The 22,208-nt window shown below is 44.7% G+C and overlaps 1 protein-coding gene across 5 annotated transcripts in view; it reads left to right on the top strand.

Moving 5' to 3' along the window:
• Window positions 1-22,208, top strand: part of PTPRM (protein tyrosine phosphatase receptor type M) — an 810,424-nt gene that overhangs the window by 697,496 nt on the left and 90,720 nt on the right. For all 5 annotated transcript variants that reach the window (XM_053571260.1, XM_053571259.1, XM_053571258.1 and 2 more), the window contains 2 exons: window positions 9,941-10,028; window positions 21,450-21,526. In XM_053571260.1, the coding sequence (XP_053427235.1) occupies window positions 9,941-10,028; window positions 21,450-21,526 (165 nt within the window). The remainder of the gene's footprint in view (window positions 1-9,940; window positions 10,029-21,449; window positions 21,527-22,208) is intronic.

The following is a 22,208-nucleotide window of genomic DNA, read 5'->3' as shown; positions in this document are numbered from 1 at the left end:
AAACTTTGAGAATATCCAAGGAAAAATGAAAACTGCTGTCTCTCTGAAATGTGGGTGGCAATCTTGAGGCAAGACTTAAACCTGGCGTGACTTATGGTAACTGCAAAGAAATTGGACCAGAGTCTTCAACTGCCTTTAAAACACAGCAGTCCTTTTGGGGGACACAGGACAGCTTGTTCATTGGCATCACTATTTTGACACTCCATCTAGTTCCTGGGACCTCCTGGGGTTGCCAGGGTCATACAGTGAGGACAGGGACAGATACAAGTTCCAGAATCTTCAGAGATTGATTGTCTCATTGATGTACAACATAATCAAGAGATAGGCCATGGCCAACTCAAGCCCAACTCAAAAATTTAAGCTTCGACCAAGTTTATATAATGAGTATAAACAAGCCCACATGCTCCAGCTTCTCCACTGTACCTTCTAATAAGCAGCAGAAACCCTGTCAGGAAGAAAGACCAGCAAATGACAGCCTTTGGCCTTCACACTCACAACTATCCTCCTTGCGATGAGTCCTAAGGGTCTCCTTCACGGGCAAGTGCCAGGGAACCAGGGACCCCCCAAAACGCTAAGCTGAGAACTTCATCACATGTGTGGGAAGACAGAGGCAGGAGCCTCCAGCAGATACCTGGACAAGAGGGAGCCCTGGCCTGCTGAGGACATGGTCTTCCAGAGCACAAAGGAAGGGAGAATGTAGGCCAGGAAAGGGGTGACTGCACCCTAACAGCTGTCGTCTGCCTCTTACAACTAATGCCTCCCTGACGCTTGCCCCATTACATGGAATCGTCCCCTTTTTAAAGCTGCCTTACTCGGCACCAGTCTCTATAACTCTGTGGAATGCTGGCCTTGTCCATGCAATGTTCAGCAGCCACAAAGGCTCCACAGTTACTGTTCGCATGACTTTTTCCTGCGTCACTCACTTGAAGGGTGTTTTTTTCCCTTTTGTCACTTTCTGTGTGGTTCTTGAATTGTTCCTGTTTCACTGCCCTGCAAGGAGGTACCAGGTCATTAGCCAGAGCTGACTACCTGCTTCAAAAGAAACCCGGCTTTGGAAATTGGATGACTTTAGAGAGAAAGAAAAGAAAACATTGACTGAGGGTCCCTCCAGGATGCATACCCTCTTGCGTTGCCTGGAAGAATCACTGTGAGGATAGTGGAAGGACTGTGTCCCTGACTCAGCTCTTTCCATAAGTCATGGTAACCAGAGATGCCTGATGCCTCAGGACCCATGATCGTGGCGACTTCGGAATGCTGCACGTACAGGGTACTGCCCTGGGCACAGAGCCACAGGGTGGCAGCCAGCTTTGTGGCCAGGTGGGAGGAGCACTTACTTCAGAGCGGAATGGCCTTGGCTCTGGTCTCAGCTCTTCTGCTCACCAGCTGTGTGATCTGAGGGGAGCCATTCTATGTCTTTGATGCTAAATTTCCTCATCTGTGCAACAGGATTAAAATGTTTATCTGACAGAGCTTCAGAACCCCCAAGTGTCATTTGATCAACAGAAGTAGATGATGTTATTGTGAAAAGTCGCCTATATAAAATCCCTCATTCAGAGTGATATTCAGTAGGACAAAAAACATGTCCTATAGCTCAACCAACATAAGGAGACTGTTTCTAGGAACTAAAACATCATAGATACTTACATTTTTTTCTCCACCTCCCCTTTTTTAGGCTGTAAACCTCCATTTATTGTTAAAAGAGAAAGAGATAATAGATAAAAGAAGGCAGTTGTGTGATGCCAAGATCATCACCCTCCTGGATCCTGCAAAATTTTGAATTGGATTAGTTACAATAAAAGTGGCCATTTGAGTTCAGAGATTAGCAACTTCTTTAAAAGGATCAGTGGTCGTTCACATTTAGATTTCGGTTTCTTTAGAAGTTGTGCAGTTCGTGTGTCTAGATTCTTGTTTTCACCTAACCCTGCCCTCTCTTGCCCTGGAAGAGGGCTCTCTTTGGCTGTGTCCAGGACACTGGAGAGTGACAGTGACCGGTGACCATGGCTACCACTGGACCTGAACTTGTAGGGCATTCTACTTGGTGGCCTATCAGGTAACGTGAAGTGTCTCCTGTTGCTTTAGTGCTATAGCAATAAATGGTTTATATGGACCTGATAAAACGCAGAGCTTCAAATAACCAGAAGAGAAGTGTGAGCAGAAAACAAAGAAAGTTCAGAGACTTTGCGCCCCAGTGAGTCTGTCTGCCTTCTTTCAGGGAGATGATTTTAGTCATGTTACGCACACAATTTTATTCATATGAGAAAGGAAGGAAAAAGTTCAACTTCAAAAGCTTCTGAAAAACTTGACCCTGCACTGCTGAAGATGTGTTGGTGCGTTATGTACAGCCTCGACCCGTGTCCCTTTCATTCTGGCAGCTTTTCTGTTGAATAGAGTTTTTTTTTTTTTCCTCCTTTTTTAATAGATAGGAACTTTGGCATTTTTAACAGACTGCATCATTTTGGAGTAATGTTCTCTTAAGGTGGGCAACTGAGATGTATAATTATATCCTGTGGAAAATGATGGTATGAGGAGTGGGGGAGAAGGTTATTGAATCACAAAAACATGTTTCCTATTCAGAAAAGGTGACAATGTGCAGTGTGTTCAATTTCCTTCTGCTCTGTGCCCACGGAGAATGCAGCATCTTCAAGCGAGGAAGTCATTGGTATTCACTGGAGCTTTCCTGGTTTCATTTTTATTGTTTCAGAGACTTATTACTCTTTCAGAGTAGTTCCCAGGTCTGCCGCCTTTGCTCAATATGTATGAGCGCAGGCAGTCACAGGAAACACTTTAATTATGTTTTAAGTAGAATAAAAGCGTAACTATATTTATGAAAATTCTAACAGAAGGTGCAGTGAGACCATTAACTTAAATCCCAAAAATACATAAAACGGGTTTTTTTCATAATAGAAAGACCGTAGTTGGTGTGTTAAATTGTCTCTGCATATTAAAAATATGCCCTAAACACTAAATAGTGTCTAAATGTGTATCTTGTATTCAAAACTCCTTCTATAAAAGTGTCCTGAGAGTGTAGGCCCTCATCCCCTGCCTTCCAAGCTTGTCCTTAAGTTGCTGCTCCCGGGATGGGGAGTCCTCAGATGCTGAATGGTGATTTCAGCCTTGGTTTCCTCCACCATCCCTTCTGCTGTCTCTCTTTGGGCCTCTTTGAAAATTATGCCTGAGCTTTGATTGAATTTGATTTTAACGAGCCTGCTTATAACTTTCTCAAGAATAACACTGAGGTGAGAGGGCGAGGAGGAGTTGGAGACCGAGCTTAAACTTGAGAGGAAGGGTCTGTGTTGAGCACAGAAAGATGCAAGGTGGGATAAGCTGTTTCCCCTGATACCCCAGAAGCCGGGTGTTGGCATGTGCTCAGAAAATCCTGATGATTCGGAGAGCAAAATTCTTTCTGTCTCAGTACCAGGGAGGTTCAGCACCTGGCTGGCTTTACTTTCAACAAATTTGATAAGAACAGTTCTCCTCTAGATACAACGTAAATTATGTGGGATTACTTACTTCCCTAGAATATTGGTTCAGAATGGAATTCTTCTCAAAGCATTTCATAATTCAATTTATGTAATTTTAAAGGAACATGTCTAACTTTTGACCTGTTAGAGGTTTAAAAAATGTTATCTAAAGAACCTTTTGTTCTTGCCTGAAAAAAAAAAATGCACAGGAGAAAACCTTATAAAATGTTCACTGACTTTGCTTCATTTATTAAAAGATACTTAAAAGCCAAAAGCTAAAAAGTATGTGAAAAGGGACATGATGGAGTAATTGCACAGCCAACTTACAGATAACCCAAGGTGCCGGATTTTCCTCAGATATATGTTGCTGGTTCGTTTCTTAGTGACTGTCTGTTCAAGTTGTGGTATGAAAATTAAAAGGGGAGAGGTGGATTCCCAGGGTGGTCAGGGGAGCCTCAGTCTCTCCAGGGAAGGAAGCAGGAAGGAAGCGTGCCTGCTACCGCTGGACGTGCATGCCCGTGCCGGACATGAGCAGTGTCTCACAGCGCTGATGACGAGCTGTGTTTCTGCCCCAGCTGCTGTGCTCTCTGTATGAACTCAGCCAGAACAACCACCAGGCACGCACCAAGTGAGAGGCCCCCGTGTCATCCCAGCTCCTCATTGTGCCCAGCGCTCTTCAGCTGCGGTGCTGTGAGAGGATCTTCAGTGTGCCGTGAAAATTTTTAAAGATGATTTAAAAATTATTTTTGAAAGAAGTTCAAAGCACAATAAGTATATTCTTTTCTTTTATTCTTTTTTGATCAATGTTATTTAAGTATGCCATGAAAGTTTAACTGGGTTCAAGTGTGCTGTGAGATTAAAAAAAAAAAAAAAAGGTTGAAAAACACTGTTCTAGAGCTATCAATAACGTTTTTACTGTGTTTTCTAACAGAAATTTTAAAAGTTGATATTTGTTCTACTTTAGGCATAAGAGGGAGTCTAAATTCTAAGAAATATTTTCTGAAATATTTTGAAAGGGTATCTCTATCAAAAAGCCGTAACATTTTAAACTAGATCCATCTTAAAAAGAAAAATGTTAATCTTCATAACAAAAGGAAATAAAAGCTTTGGCAACCAACCTAGAAAGCCCTTCCCTTCTTTCCCTGGGCTCTCAGAAGTATATTACTTATTTTCTACTCCAAGGTTAAATTTTAATAATGAAAATATATTCATGGGAAGGTGAGCTATATAATTGGAAGCAAAACTTCCAGATAATGAAAGACATGGTCACCATATGCACAGGGACTCAGGGACTGTGGCATTCATCTGTGGAAGCATCTCTATGTGGTTTTTCTCAGAGCTCTTGTTTTATTTTTCTTTGTCTGAAAAAAAAAAAATACATTCGTCATTCACTATTCACATAATTCCTGTGTAGGAAGCGGGGAGGCTCATTGCAAGAACTCCAGCTGTTCCTTCAATTGCTTTTTCCATGCAGTGGACACATTATCAGAAGGAAAAGTTCTGTTTCATAAAAGTAATCAATAGTTAACATTCACTTGACATTTTTTATCTTCTCTTGTTGTAAACCTTCATTTAGACACAAGAGCATATGATCTGGCTGTGGAAATTTCGGGTCATGTGTATTCAGGCTGATTTAATGCTGTTTTCTCCTCAACGTGACAGTCAGGTTCAGGGTGGTTGAGAAAGTGCTGGGAACTGGGAGTCAGAAAGCGTTGCAGTCTGGCCCAGGTTGTGTTGGGAGATGTTGAGGCATCGTCCCCATCTCACGTCCCTCAGCTGTAAAGCGGGGAGGTCCTTGCTCCGTGCCTGGCTCTGTGCCAGTGAAGACCAGTTGAGATGCTGGACTCAGTCGCCCGCAGACACTTGCTGATGCTCACTATCTACTCGTTACATCCAGCACCCTAGTAAGTGCTCAGAAATGGGGAACTCTTGGGCACCACCCTTATGAAAACATCCCAGGGACCATTGTGTTCAGATGGAAAGAGGGGTTATGATTATACTTGTTCATTTGTGTCTGTTTCTTGGTTATCAAATACATTTTTTTTTTTAAATGAAGGTCACTACAAAAGTTGTGAGACAGACTGTGTTGTGGTCCGTTCTTTCACTTCCAGGAAATACAGTCAGCATTGTCCTTTCTGATTCACCTGCACAGGTTTCAACTTGCTCAGCTTATTTGGTGTTGCTGGAAGGACCTCATTCATTTTTTCCGTGTGGTACGCAGTAGGCGTCCACTATAGAGCTGGAAGGAGAGCGCTTTTGCTCAATGATTCTCTATGATTTTAAAAGTGAGTAAATGAGTCTCAAAGACTTGAGCATTTGCAGTGGACTTTCATGGATCTTACTCCTTCCCACACAACACGTTTTGGTCGTTTCAAGAATTGAGAAGAGGCCGAACTTCCCTGAGAGACGAGGAGAGGAGTGGGGACCTGATGGCTGCAGTGACCGAGGCAAACATCGCCTTTGTGGGAAAAATGGCTTGTGAAAACAACTGAGTGACATTTAAGGACACGGAAGTGGCCCTACAGACTGGATAGCCAGTGGTGTCCAAAATCCTGCATGATTATCTTCAAGTCAGGAAAATTGCAGCATGTTGGTGTTGAATGGTGTGGAGAAGTGCTGGTCAGACCCAGCAGAGCCACGTCCAGACACGCTGCTGACATCACTACTGCTGGTGACACCTGCATTTGACAGTTTGATCCCAGTCAACAGAGAGGACTTTTCCTGATGAAAATCCACCAACAACAGTGAAGCACCCCCAAAGCGTCAGAAAGAAAATGACGGCAGTTTTTTTCTCCAAAATCTGTCATGTCACAACTATTCCTCTGGAGAAACAAAAGGCCATTACTGCTCAGTGGCCATAAGTTTTTCCAGGTGACAGCGCATCTGCCCGCACAGCCAATATCACCATTCAGTTGCTGGAGTCCACAGAGGTTAAACTTACGACTCACCCACACTACAGTCCTGAACTGGCCCCATATGATTATTTTCTGTTCCCTACAGTAAAAATTGTCTAGTGAAAGAAAGTTCTCCAGCCTTGAAGAAGCTGTTCCCTCCTGTGAAAGTGCACTTACAGCAGTTAAAGAAAATGAGTAGAAAAAATATATTCAAAAATGATTTATAAGAACGCTAAAGTACATAGAATGTTGTAGCAATTGTTTTGAGAAAATGATCAAAATGATTTCATGTCTCTTAATTTTTGTGTATCTCAAAACTTTCATAGTATCCCTCATAAAATTAAAATAACTTCAAGGGTTATTGGAAGTCCTATGATTACCACAAATGCTGAGGAGACACAGCTGAGATGTGAGCGTAGGTCCCCAGGAGAGCTTCTGTTTGTCCAGAGTGGGATAGGACTCCTGTGGATCCAGCAACCCGGGAGCATTTTCTCTCTGACGTGAAGCTGTAGATTTACTGGAAGGCTTCAAGGTCACTGTCAAACTAAGTTATCGTATTCCCTCTTTCTACAAAAAACAAGAACTTTCTAAATGGATGGAAAAGGCAAAAGGAAGTAAAATTGGTAATTAAATCATGACAAACTCAAAGTACAATTAAATTGTTGGAAGTCAAATAATAGTTATTACTCAACTGTAACATGATTGTCATTCATAGAGTAACAAAGACACTATTCAGAAAAAGAGTATCTGACTTTAAAATCCCTGAAGCTATTTTTAAACACGTATAGTAGAATAGAAGTTACATGTTTGAATAAATCTCCTGATGATATGAAGTTCTTGCTCTTGATGGAATTAACTATTGACTTTTACCGCTAGTGTTTTTATTGGCTTAATTTATTAATAACCTGAGAATGATTTATTTGTATTTGTCATACACCAGCCATTATTTTACTCTCTAACTGGCAATGCATAGTGTGACTATTCTGTACTGACACTGACGTAATAGATGTCTGATGTTTATATCGTCTATCTGATCCTGCTCTGTCCCGTGTTTTTTCAAATGATGGCTATAACGTAAAAACTATTATGATGATAAAGTGCCAACTGTGATCACACCTAAGGGACCTTAACTTGAGATGGCCAGCGTAACTCTCATGTTTGTCCTGCTCCCTTTCACCCTCATGTGTTGTAAAATGGTGTCTGTTCCTGCTGTTTGTTGGAGGATATACTGAGAGCGAGACCTCAAGCCCCAGGGCAGGAAAGACCTGAGATTGGGCCAAGTCAGTGAAGAGATCTGGGCAACCTGGCAAGTGTGGTGTCAATACCTAGCAGGTCACACAAAACAACCACAGACTTTACACACTGTGGTAGACTGAAGACTGCAAACCGTGGGTGAGCAGCTTTTCCAAGTCCTCCTCATACACTGAAACTGCAGAACTCAAGTTTCATTTTGAGGTCAAAACCAAAGCAGATGGGAACCACACACTGCAGTCATTTGCTCATCCAGAGATCGATTATTGGATTTCTACCCGGAGGCATAGGCCATAGGCAAACAGAAATGATGACTATGCAGTCCCCACTCTCGGGGAGTCCACAGCCTGGTGTCAGAGACAGACAGACATAGAAACAACAGGGGCTGTGCACTGTCCACTACATGGTCAAGCTGCTGGTGACACGCAGGAAGGCAGAGTAGAGCACAGCCCGTGACAGTGGTGAGCAGTGCTGTTCTCCTACAGCAGTGCTGAGGGGCAGTTTACCTCAAGACAGAGAGCTGGATCCGTAAGAAGGAATAAACGGCCAAGACATGGAAGCAGCCCAGAGCCCATCAACCCATGCACGGATTACCAAACTGTAGACCGTGGAGCACTATTCAGCCATAAGAAAAGATGGAGACTTTACATCTTTTGTGTTTACCTGGATGGAGCTGAAACACATTCTTCTTAGTAAAGTATCACAAGAATAGAGATAGGAGGAGGTCATATTCAATGTACTCAATGCTAATATGCAACCAATATATAAACAACTCCATGCCCACACAAAAGAAAAAAAACAAGTGTATTCTAGTGGGGGGAGGAGGGAGGACGATTGTCAAGGCCTCACCTAATGTGCACAAGGTGAGGGTGTGTAGTCAGGCCCTGGATGCAGGGCTCAGCTACAACCTGAACTTTGCCTTAGAAGTGAAAACAATGTAACCTAAACATGTGGCCCTCATATCAATCTGAAACTTAAAAAAAAAATTTTTAATCAAAAAATAAGCCATAAATAAATACACATATATACATTTTTGAAAAAAGAAGGAATAAATATATTTTGTTAAGCCACAGGTGAATTGCAAAATATTGTATGTGGCAGGCGTGGCCAGGAGGGGCTGGAGATGGGGAGTAAGGACAGCTGCTGTTCTGAAGAGAGAATGTGGAGGGCCACCTGGGTGTGTCTGAGCACGTCCCCAGGGCCACGTATTCCAGCCTTAACACATTCCAGAGTGGTGCTCTCATCCTTCTCTTCAACCTTTACCTCTTCCTTCTTCCCTTCTCCTCTTGTTTCCCAGTGAGTTCCTCAGAAATGTTACAGCAGTTGTGGCAAAGACAAGAAACCAGCCCCACTGGCCTCTGCTTGCTACTGCCCTTTTCCCCACAGCCTCGTCATGTGGCTGACTACATAAAGGTGAAATGTGACCCAGAGTGAAGTGCGATGACAGTCCCAGATACCTGCTTTTACCTGTCCACTGAGAAAGGACATTTTCATGATAGCTCGAACAGAAAAAAATCTAGTAGCCTCAAGATTAAAGACCCCCAGTGTAATAATGCCAAACCCTTAAATAAATGGACACCTAAGCTATATTAAAATTGAAGAGGAAACTCTGGCAGAGTGAATTACAGTAGTTTAGCCTTGGATACTATTGAAAAGCCACCTGGGGTGTGTCTGAGCATGTCATAAGGTCTTAGCTTACCTGCTTTCACAGTTTTAACCAAAAATACCCTTCTGAATTTCAGTGAGCAATTAGAGCAAAGATATCTCTATATCTCTTACAAGAATACCCCAAAAGGCAATATAATTAAGAAAATGAGAGAATGTTAGTTTTTCCTGTATTGAATATTTAGGCAAGATAGACATGACCAAGTGACCATTTTTGCTGTGTTGTGCAGATAACACGGGTTCACTCTTCAGCCTCCATTGCTGTGTTCGTGAGATATGAACTAAAGGAAAACAGAGTTTAGACAAAGCTCAATGAAATATTTGAGACGTAAAGTAGGCTAATGATCCCTTATCTCATTCCTGTGGACCATCTTTCCTTCTTGATCTTGTTCTACAATTTTTTTTCTTTTTGAGACAGAGTCTCACTATGTTGCCCTCTGTAGGGTGTTGTGGCATCACAGCTCACAGCAACCCGAAACTTTTGGGCTTAAGTGATTCTTTTGCCTCAGCCTCCCTAGTAGCTGGGACTATGGGCGCCTGCCACAATGCCCAGCTATTGGGCGCTGAGCCAATTGTTCTACATTTTTTAAAGAACATTCTCCATTATTAGGATCCCTCTGTTTACTGCACAAAATTGTAATTCTTGTTGTCCTTTTCTCTTCTTTCTAGAGCTTCTTTGAAGGGCAGTCTGCACCATGGGACTCGGCTAAGAAAGATGAGAACAGAATGAAGAACAGATATGGGAATATCATCGCATGTGAGTGTCAACTGTGTCATTGTGCCGTTGCAGAGCTTTCTTTGCACATCTGATAAGATTGACCACCAGACTCACACGGCGAGAATGTACAGTGCAATTACTGCCTCTATCCTGGTGGAAGAGCCAATGGTAATGCTTGTACCAAAGAAAGAAAAATCGATCTGAACACTCACACTCGCCACTGTGCTACTGCTGTTAGCCTGTTTTTAGATTCTCAGGTTTGGGTAGCACAGGTAATGTTAAAGTGCTGGGAAGGAAATGCATTTTAGATGGAGCAGACATAACAGTCCTGCTGCTGCATGAGGATGAATGGTGCGCAGCGTGCCTTAGTGCAAGGATCCGGGCACTCTGCAAACACTGACTCATCAATCCTCTGGACACTGGGTTAGGCAGGTCAGTAACGGCCCCATTTTAAGGACAGGAAACTGAAACTGAGAAGTTAAATGATGGTCCCCATATCACAACTCTCATTAGCAAAAGAGCTAGGATTATAGCTCAGAAATTCCCAGTGCCCGTGAAACTGAATGTTACCAATCCATAATGCCTTGGGTGGCTTTTACATCCAGCCCGGCCTCATTAATGTTCCATAACAATGCTGCAGCTCGGGGTAGATGGATGGGCCCCCTTCTCCCAGGGCTCACTGCACTCATCACTCGCATTAAACTGCTCTGAGCCACGCATGGCTGCACCGAGGTACCAGCAGGCCCACTGTGTAGCCCAACAGAATTAATGCTATTTATAAAGATATGTAAATTTAAAAGCAACATGGGTTAGGCCTAGACAACAGCTATCTCCTTGTGTCTTATTACTTACAAGAGAACAAACTTGGAAGGTTTGAATAGTCCAGGGCGGCAAGATACGAGCTCTCCTGATTGTGAAAGTGCTGTTATATTTTATTTACCTGAGCTAATATCTTTTAGTGTGACTGCAGATCTGTAGCAGTACAGCCCCACAGAATTTTCTTTGGTCATAGACGTGTTCTGCATCTGTGCTGTCCCGTGAAATAGCCATCAGCCACATGAGCCTGCTGAGTACATGGAATGTGGCTGGTATAACTGGGGAACTGAATTTTCAATTTCATTCACTTCTTTTTTTTTTTTTTTTTTTTGTAGAGACAGAGTCTCACTGTACCACCCTCGGGTAGAGTGCCGTGGCATCACACGGCTCACAGCAACCTCTAACTCTTGGGCTTATGCGATTCTCTTGCCTCAGCCTCCCAAGCAGCAGGGACTACAGGCGCCCGCCACAATGCCCAGCTATTTTTTTTGTTGTTGTTGCAGTTTGGCCGGGGCTGGGTTTGAACCCGCCACCCTCGGCATATGGGGCCGGCGCCCTACTCACTGAGCCACAGGCGCCACCCTCAATTTCATTCACTTCTAATTGTTTTCGATTTAAATAGTACACAAGACTAAATACTATATCGGACAATGCAAATTATGGTGTGTTCTGTTAAAAAAAAAAAAAAAGAAGGTGGGGGGGATGGATCTAACATATGATATAAAATTTCCCAACTGACATGTTCTATTTTCCTGTTGGCCACCAAGAAATCCAGGCCATCAGTTTTGCAGGGTACAAGTGCCGGCTTCCTGGGTTGAGCTGCTTGGTGTAAAATCTTGCTGTGTTTACTTTCGGCATGAGTGGTCCTTTGTACATAGAGACGCTGCCCTGTGGTCAAGGGTTGGTTGCCCCTTGGTGAATTCAGTCCATACTTGTGGGACTGTGTAGTGGACGCTGAGGATACCAAGGTCATGGAGATGAAACGTCATCCCCCAGCACAAAGCAGGCCAGACAGACAGCAGATCGTTGTGGCACGCTGTCACAGGACTGTGTTGGACCTGTGATCACAGTGCTCTGGAGGCTCAGAGAAGGAGAACATGATTTCTCAGTCTGTGTAGATGCCGCCAAGCTCCCTAATGCTCCCTAAGAGCCCATGAACGCCTTGCGCTATTAGAAGAGCCCATGAATGCCTTGCGCTATTAGAAGAACCCAGATTTCTCCTAATGGCTTACAGGATCCTGTCCATGAGTCCGTTTAACTCCACAACAAACTTACAGATGGAAAATGGGGAATTCCTTGACATTCCACGTGGAGGGGGTGTCTGTGAGCGTTTGTCCTGCAATCCCTGTAATGTGACAGCCATGTGGACCTCACGCTGAACACATAGAGGGGCCAACGTCCCGGGCTGTGGCCTGAGGTGTGCTCCAAGATCCAAACGGCCTTCGTCCAGTATAACTTTGAGTCTGCTTCTTCCTGATACATAGTTTAATATGCTCTTCGTAGACACTAGAGAAATATTTTTTGAATAATTTTTTAAAACTATAAGGAACTCGAGCAGTTGATGAGCACTTACATATAATGTGTTAGATGCCTGTCTAAGCACTTTCCAAATGTTAACTTGCTAACTCCCTATAACAACACAAAATAGATCATATTATTGCATTTATCCTACAGGTGAGGAAATCGAGGCATAAAGAGGGTAAAGGGGTTGCACAGTTAGAAGCTGTGGAGGCAGGATTCCCACCCTGGAGTGCATCGTATAACCACCACATCCAGGTCTTCACTGGCCAGCGTCAGGGACGAGAGGCAGGAAGGTGGTATTAGCCCCCTGACTCCCCACCCTCCATCTCCCCAGGCCTCCCCCCCAAATACACAACTTAAGTAAAAGCCACGTACTCAAAGGTAGCTTCTAGATAAGTCCTCTCCCCTCAGCTGCCCCCAAGACACCCGTAGAGAAATTCTGGAACAGCCGCTGTTGGGGTTAGTCTTCTGCAGAAGTTCTGTTTTGACGGCTTCTTGGCTATTGCCTAAAACTTATGGGAGGACAAGGCCTAATTGATGTTTCATTGTTAGCATGTTATCCTTAATCATTACCTTGCTCAGGATGGGCACAGACAGGAAGAGGGGAGCTGCCAGTGCCCTGCCCTGTCCGGGAAGATGGGTAGCTGGGCAGCAAAGTTGAAAATAGGCTGGGCAGATGACAAACTTATATCATCGTTTTTATGAAGACATTTAAAAACTGAAAATTCTGTACAAATATAAAATACTTTGATGTTGCTAAGTACTGTCCTCAGGGATGAAACGGCTTGCCTGTGGTCATGTAAGTAGGTAGTAGTCCCTTCTGTGATACTGAAAAAAAAATGATTCTCTAGTTATTTAGAAACGTTTATTTTTAGGGACACTGGTAGAGGCCTTGCCCCTCCGGGCAGACATGGGGCTGGCCCTATAAGGTTTACCGGCTTCCCACGCACTCCAAGTGGATTTTCTCCTTTAACATTCTTACTCGGCTTTCGGAGATGCTGCCTCCCTGGTCTCAGGTCAGCCCTGCTGCGTACTTGGTGTGTGGCTTTTCTTCATGAGGGGTGAGTCCCACTCCTTGGCCTGGACAAAGGGTATGTAACTTAAATAAACCCAGTCATCTGTCCCTTCATTCAGCAAATTATTTTTAATATTTATTTCAGATTAATACGAGGACGCACGTGATTAGGTTACATTGTTTGCATTTGTAGGTTGAAGTCCGAATTGTAGTTGAGCCCTTTACCCAGCAGGTGTGACATATGCCCTTGGCCCCTCCACTGTGCCTCTTACCTCCCCCTTCCCCGCTTCATGGATTTAATTGTGTTTTTCTCTCCTGTGGCTTAAAGTTATTAATCTACTCGTTTCAACTTAGTACTGACAGCATGGGAGGCTTGATTTCCATTCTCGTAATGTTCTCCAAGTCCTTCTGGGTAAATATACGAGACCTCCATCCTTTTATGGCTAAATAGTATTCCATGGTACACATAACACATTCATGGGCTGGATATTTATTGACTGGTTACTCTCTGCCAGACATGCTTTAAAAAGATGATTAAACATAAAGGGATCCTGCCCTCCTAGCAATTGTGGTCTAGTTCTGGCGTTGGCAAACTTTTTCTGTAAAGGGCTCAACAGTAGATCTTTTACAGGCCAGCAAGTCTCAGTTCAGCTTCTCAGCCCTGCTGTTTTTGTGCAAAAGCAGCCAGGATAATACGGAAGAAATGGGCCTGCCTGTGTTCCAGGAAAACTTTATTCCAGAGCCAGGCAGTGGGCTAGAGGTGGCCCTAGAGGCTGTAGTTTGCTGATTCCAGTTTTGGGGGGAAACAGTTCCCACCAGGGGAACCTTTTCATCTCAGCCCCCAAGGGCACATTTCTGCCACCACTGAGATCATCTTCGACTCTCAGGACCCTGTTCTTAGGGCTGATTTTTTTCATCACCTCACCTACAGGTACTGAATGTGGTCTGTGCACCTGGGACAATGTGTCAGAGGCAGAACAGGCTCCAGCCTACCTCCTACCCTCATAAATGTACAATCTGCAGGCCACGCCAGGCTAAGGCTTGCATAAAATGATAGATCTCAGGTCCACAAGTAAGTGGAAAATGTCTATTGGAGACACCGCTAGAGACATGTAGGAGATAAGTGAGTGGGAGAGGGGTGCACTGATCAGGAAAGATGTTTGGGGCAAAATAGGACATAGGTCTGGGAGTTAGGAGAAATGGTATGGAGTCCTGGTCTGACCATGCACTAGCCCCAGTGACCTTCAGCAGCCATGAACCTTCTCGGTATTATAATTTCCTGAGAACATTACCTGTTGTGGAAACGAACTAAAATGGTACATAAAAAACAACATTGTTGTTACCTGAAAAAAATCACGTCTTCTATTCATTAGCCCTGTGCTGCTCGTCTTGAGTTTGACAGACTCCATGCATCATTTAACACATTAACTGCCACATGAGCTGTATTTAACCTACACTAGTTTTGAGCCTGGGGCCTCATAAAGTATATGTAACTCACACATCTCTTGGATATTGACTAATGTGCTAAAAAAAGTTCCTTGGGGCCATGGCATTTTATTAGGTCAAGAGACATGTGAGTTATATATGCTTCACCAGCCCCTGGGCTCACAACTAACATGAGTTAAATACAACTCACATGGCAGGAAATGTGCTTAACATAAAAAATACCATGGCACCAAAGGCGGGGGGAGGGGAATTGTTTCTAATGCAGCAATGTGTTAAAATGAAAAAAAAAAGAATCAGCATTTCAAGATCCCAGGTTCGAAATGATGAACTGGTAGATCATGCAGGAGCCAGCTGGCTCCCTCATGGTCAGCACCCCTGTGCACAGTGACCCCGCTAGGTATGGGTGGTGTGCCAGGCTGCCCTCTATCCCAGCCCCTCCTGGAGCTCATTCCGTGTTTCTCTATTGTGTTGCGTTGTTTGGGGTACCTTTCTAGGGACAATGTTATAAAGAGACTTGGCCACACGGTAGCCTTCCTCCTCCTCTCCTGGGCCATCCTGAAACCTTTTCCTGTGTAGCCATGTCATCATTTCCTCTGGTTTTGCTGTTGTTTCCTGTCCCCGCTTACAATTGTTATGTCTTCACGGACATGGAGAATAGAATTCCCACCCTCGGGCGGCGCCTATGGCTCAGTCGGTAGGGCGCCGGCCCCATATACCGAGGGTGACGGGTTCAAACCCGGCCCCGGCCAAACTGCAACCAAAAAATAGCCGGGCGTTGTGGCGGGCGCCTGTAGTCCCAGCTACTCGGGAGGCTGAGGCAAGAGAATCACTTAAGCCCAGGAGTTGGAGGTTGCTGTGAGCTGTGTGAGGCCACGGCACTCTACCGAGGGCCATAAAGTGAGACTCTGTCTCTACAAAAAAAAAAAAAAAAAAAGAATTCCCACCCTCCCCTAAAAGATGGTATACAGGTAGAAATGTCAGTCTCACTCCCCGACAGTCTGTTCAGGGAGCAGAGGCCTTGGGATAACACCACCAAGTGGAATAGGGAGTCGAGGACTCAGTCTGCGTCTCTCAGAGATTCTTGCTAGAGTGTTAGAAGGAACTTAAGAAGTGGTGTAACGATTGCATTCAGTGTTTTGCAACAGTGTTTGCATATAAAATGGTTTTAATGATGCTTAAAAATCCTTTATTGGCTTTTGTTCTTAAGTAAGTTAACTTTACCCTTATTTACACTATAAATTTGCTGAGCTAGCCCCTTCCAAATATAAACTAACATCCTTCACCATTACCACCCCCAGGCAGGTAAGTGTAGCCCTCCTAATACTCTCAACAGTTCCTGATTATAATTAGCTCAGGCCTCAGGTGCACAGCAAATCTCCAGCTAACAAGGGAGCCCAGAGCAGCCGCTCCTCTTTTTGGGTGACTGCGGTTGAGGACCCTGAGCCAGAATCTTCAGGGGCTCCCCGGGACCCCTTGTCCTCTTTTCTGTTGTCTATTGCTCTGCCCAGTGCCAGGCAGTGTACCAGACCAAAGTCATTCATTTATTGTCTGTCAAACTCCAGGTGCTATTCCAGAAGTCAGCGACTGAGTGAGGGGACAGAACAGACAGGAGGTTTTAGTAGTCCCCACATACATGGCATAGTGTCTGTGTGGCAAAAAGCCCCACAGTGGAGAACAAGAAGCAGTGGGGGAGGCTGGCCAGGTGTTGCTGGTATTTGGATGTGCCCAGCGGAGGCTCCCTGAGGGGACAGGATGGACAGACCAGGCCTGCCAGCAGGGGAGGAAGAGGCCCTGCAGGCAGCAGGTCAGCAACAGAACCAGTGCTGCTGGAACAGGGGACAGGCGGCGGGTGTGCAGACCTGGGGGGCCGCAGAGCCCCCGCGCCCATGAAGCCCTCAGTCCTGGCGGATGGGGGATGGATGAGACCAGTACACACAGAAATGAATTTCAGTTCAAGACACAAAAAGAAGAACATGGCACTGTGAGAACTCAGCTGATTCTGGGGGTGCAGGAAGGCCTCCCTGAGGACAGGCAAGGAACACACCTGAATAGAGCGGTACAGTGTGCAGGGGCTGCGGGCGGGGGTCACGTGGACAGGCCTTCACCGAGGGCGCCTCCATCTGGGAAGTGGAAGGAAGGCCAGGAGGCTGGAGCTGGGGGTGGAGGCAGAGGGCGTTGGGCTAGACATACAGAGCCATCTAGGACAGGCTAAGGACTTTGGTCTTTGTTACAATAACAAGGGAAACCTCACTGAAGGAGGGTTTTTTTCATGGGGGTGGGTTATCAAATATATACTGGAAAATTCTGATCTTACTGCTGAGTAGAAAATGGATTGGAAGGAGATGCTAGTTAGAGATTCTTAGTCGCCCACATGAGAAGCAAAGCTAATGTGGGGTAGAAAGAAGTTGAATTCAAGAGAAGAGCTGTGGGGTCGGCTGGGGGGATGAGGAAGACAGAGGAGCAGGGGTGGTGCCTGCATTTAGGAGTTGCAGGAGGATGGGCAGACGGCCATGTCCTGTTGGTGGATCTGAGACTGACGTGGTGGTGAGGACGTGACGGCAGGTGTAGACCGCAGCCACAAAGGGGGAAGGTATGGGCCACCCGTGCTGTCCACTGCTTTTCCTAACTGAGAGGGAACTACCAGGAGACTGTGACTGTGGGCCTGCTCCAGCGCCCAGCTTCTTTTAACCAGCAGCCCAACCTGATGGCCCATGTTGAAGGCTTCCCTTCCCCAGGATGCTGTTTTGCAGCAACGTGCTTCTCTCAGCTGAGTGACTCCAACATTGTCATCGTTTATTTATTTTTGAGAAATCTAAAAATGTCATGATCCACCTTAGCTGGAAAAGCCAGGACAGTTGGGAAGGAGGGGACAAGAGTTGATAGCTAAGCAAGAAGTGGCAGGGAGAGATTTGTGCCTTAAATTCAGGTGGATGAGAGGACAGGAGAAGCAAGGTGAATCTCTGTATTCAGGAAAGCATAGGGTCAACATCTAGAAAAATCAGACAAAGTAATAGTCAGGGACCCCTGCCAGGATTCTGATGCATAACCTGGGGAAGAGAGAGCCAAAAACAAGACATGACAGGAAAAGCCAACGGGAAGAGCAGAGTCCCACGGCCACCTCGTCACGCTCAAGGTCTGCTGATCTGTGGCTTGCAAAGAACCTGAGAGGTGCAGCTGGGGGCCCTGGGGAGAGGAAGGGACACGGGACTGGAGAAAGGGTCTCCTTGCAGGGTTGGGCAGCTGGCTCTTGCCAGCTAATGGTCACGGTCACAAGTCTCTCCTGCAGCTTGTACAAGCGCAGCAGCAACCCTTGACGCGAGTGTAACCACAGGGGGAGCAAAGCCATTCCTTCCGGAAATCATTTGTAATCAAAATTAATTTTGAGTCTTTTCTCCGAGGCCAAATGTTCCTTAGATCGTTGTGTTCCAATTCACCTTAAATATGTCATCAATATTTAGCACAGAGAAAGAATTGGTTACAGGCCAAGGATTATCAATGACATAAAATATCTCATCACAAACACATTAAAATTCCAAAGCTGCTACCAATATCTGTTATGTTTAATAGGGAAGTGTTAAAATATTTGAAGCACTTTGAGGTATTTTTAAACATGATGTTACATGATGGAAAGGGCATAGGTACCCTATTTTAGGAACTTCAGGTAGACCTGCCTTGGATCCCATGTCAGCCCACCTCCGATGGTGCCCACTCATTCAGGGAGAGCATCAGAAGATTAGAGCAGTGGTTTGTTATGACCAGATCTCTATGTGCCTGTTTCTTACCCCAAAATTTCAAGTTTGCCCATTTCATCTAGTAAAGGGCTTGTTGAGAGATGCGACAGGAGTAACAAGTAGTCCTTCAGGCAGACGGAGTTTCTCCAAGTGGCAGAGTTAGTTACATTTTGCAGCAGGGTGACATTGGGTTGTGATCATGATATAAACATTAGTTTTATTTTGATCATATTCTAGTCATGCGTGGCAAATAGGTTTTCTCCAATTATAACAGCAATTCATACACATTAAAGAAAATGTGTACAGTAAAGAAAAATTGGAGAATATTGCTCAGAACCTCACCACCTAACCCTGCCAACATTTGTTTTCCTGTTTCATTCCAGTCTTTTTTACCTATGCCATGGAGCTATGGGTTTTATTTTTTCATTGTTTTGTCGTTGGCTTTATTTTTTTTAACAAGGATAGATGTGTTTTCTTTCTGACTGCAAAGAGAATGTAACCCTATAGACAAAGTAGTACTTAGAATCTTAAAGATAAAAATAAACCTTACTCCAGATTTTATCCCCAGCAGAAGCTCCATTCTCCCAGTTACCCACACAAGTGCGTTAGATCATTTCAGCGTAGAGGCTTTCACTGGACGTGCTACTTTATAACCCGCCTTCTTTCCTCGGTGAGATGTCATGAATCTCCTTCCTGGGTAAATTAGAGCCATAGTAACCTCTTGTAATGATTGCGTCAGATCTCTTTGTGTGACCACTGTCAGTCACTTTCCTATTTATACCATTGAATGATTTAAACAATGGGCTATGGGGGGGAAAGTCTGTTGTAAAAATACAGCCCTCATCACGGATTCATTGGCCCTCAATATGACTCTAGAAGAATCTAAATTCAAAAATGAAATAGTGCAAATGAAAAATTTTCAAGTCTTGTTTTAAGTCTTTGGAAGTCATGAAATAAGTGATGGGTAACTTTTACTTATTAACTCACTTAATCCTCAAACTATCACTATCATGCGAGCACTGTTATTCCAATTTTACAGTTGAGGAAACTAAGGCATGGAGAAATTAAGTAACTTGTCCAAGGTCACACAGCTGGAGAGTGACAGAAACAGGATTCAAACAGGGATTCTGGCTCCAGACTCTGAGAGCTTCACCTCTGTACTACACTACACAGAAATAGGAACAGGAAGGTTGTCACGGTTTTGGTTTTTGTTTTTGAGATAGTCTCACTTTGTTGCCGTTGGTAGAGTGCGGTGGCGTCACAGCTCACAGCAACCTCAGACTCTTGGGCTCAAGCAATTCTCTTGCCTCAGCCTACCAAATAGCTGGGACGACAGGCACCCGCCACAACACCCAGCTATTTTTAGAGACAGGGTCTTGCTCTGGCTCAGGAGCTCAAACAGTCCGCCCGCCTCAGCCTCCCTCAGTGCTGGGATTACAGATGGCCTGTGTTCTCTTTTGAGCAGAGCAGAAAGACACAGTTTCCTCTGGGGTTTTCTCCTCGTCTGGCCCAGTCGTTATCTGTCACCCCATTGCAGATAAATCTGTTGTGCCCTGACTAATTGTAAGCCAGCAACATGAAGTGGAGTGACTACTCATCATGGAATGAAAGGCCCGGCCAGGAGGGAAGGGCAGGATACTGATGCAGATTCCTCCTGCCTGCATGGTTGGCAGCAAACAGAACGTTTACCAAACAGCAGGTGAACTTCAGGCACCAGTATGAAATTTTGACTCCCACCCATGAGCATTTCGATCCAAAGAATAGATCTGAGTGACTAGGGACTAACTGGTCTGCCACCTGCCGCCCTCTTGGCTCTCGCCCAGGCTGTGGGATTCATTTCTCACCCACTAACCCAAAGGAAATGCTCAGAAGAAGGACCCCACCTGCTCCCACAACATAGGAGATGAGGCTTCATCAATACCCTATCAGGCTTCTCCTCCGCCTCCTTTTAAGGACAGCCTGCTTCTATCCTAAATATCAAGTTCTGGTATGTGTTTTTCGTTGGAAGGAAGGTTCCTCTGCTAAAAGGAACATTAGTTTGGGAAAATAATCTTTTTAAGACATATTTTTTTCAAAAAAAAAAAACATTAACTTCACTATTCAAAACCTACTTGGGGGGAAACCCGCTATGCTCCAGGTGCTAAATCTAGGGACTGGGGTAAAGCAGTGATCAAAACAGGAAAACCCTGGCCTTAGGGTTTACGCTTTCCTTTTTCAGAAATACATTTTCAAGGAAACGACAGATGCTTCAACAGTATTCATAGAGAAAATTTTTTGTTCAGGAAGTGACTTAAATATGGATAGCTAATTGATACCACACAGCCTAATTCTGAGACAGGTGCTGTTACCCCTCTCTCCCCATGAGAAGGCTGAGGCCTGGTGGCACCACTGCCTGGCCCGGGGTCGCATGGCTGATGGTTAACAGCTTAGTCTTACCTACTGACACCCTCAGATGCAGCGGGAAAGCTTAGAGACATCTTAGATGATGGTGGAGGTTAGGATCATGTCCGCACGTCCCAGAAGGCGCGGCTGTATGTTTATAGCCATCATTTGTCAAGGTGGATGTCATAGGCAACCTTCAACACTCAGGATTTGTATGTGATTTAGTGAACTTGCTTAAACTTCCAAGCCCAGAACTAATTCTGCTGTGGTTCACAGCACTGCATGTAAAGGTCTCAAATCCTTGACAACACTTTATGTCTGTCAATGATCAAAGAATAAGTTAATAAGGTTTACTGTAAAAGATAAAGAATTATAAATCCTTCCCGGTCTTAATAGCAAAATAGGAAGGAGAAGGTGTGTAGTCCTTAATTCTGTATCTTTAAAGCAGTGTGTGTGGGTGATCTCGCCGTGAGGCGCCTGCATTCTGGGGCTACGAGCAGCCTGACATTGCTTTTGTTAATTGCTTTTTTTTTTCTTTTTTCTTTGCAGATGATCACTCCCGGGTGAGGCTGCAGACAATAGAAGGGGACATTAACTCAGACTATATCAATGGAAATTATATCGATGTATGTATTTTTTTCTTCTTTATCCCTCTATATACTTTAGGGCTACATGTGATAGTTTGATAGACATTTTACAAAACACATGAATGTGTAATGATCAAATTAGGTATAAAACTGTCAGTAAACCCACCCATTCTGACACATAACCAGATCTTTTTTTATTTATTTTTTTTAATTGAAACAGAGTCTTGCTTTATCATCCTGGGTAGAGTGCCATGGTGTCATAGCTCACAGCAACTTCATACTCTTGGGATCAAGTGATCCTTTTGCCCCAGCCTCCTGAGTAGCTGGCGGTACAGGTGCCCACCATATGCCTGGATAGTCCGCCCTCCCTCCCTCCCTTCCCTCCAACCCTCCAACCTTCCCTCTTTCGTTCCTCCTTTCCTTCCTTTCTTTTTGTAGAGATGGGATCTCACTCTTGCTCAGGCTGGTCTTGAACTCCTGAGCTCAAGAAGTCCACCCACCTCAGCCTCCCAGAGTGCTGGGATTACAGGCGTACCAGATCTTGTTTCTGCCGTAAGATCAGTGGATACGGTCCAAAAGCAAACACATTAATGTTGCTCCCTACACTGTAGGACTTCATGGTGAAGATATGGGTGGCGCTCCTTTTCTCAAGTTCACCCATTTGTTGGTGACTCTGTGGAACATTCTCTGCCTTCTTCGCCATTTCATGCTTATGTGAACA

Source organism: Nycticebus coucang, chromosome 19 (genome assembly GCF_027406575.1).
Source record: "Nycticebus coucang isolate mNycCou1 chromosome 19, mNycCou1.pri, whole genome shotgun sequence".
Lineage (NCBI taxonomy): Eukaryota > Metazoa > Chordata > Mammalia > Primates > Lorisidae > Nycticebus > Nycticebus coucang.
The sequence above is the reverse complement of the archived record's forward strand: the minus strand, read 5'-3'. Positions and strand labels throughout refer to the sequence as shown.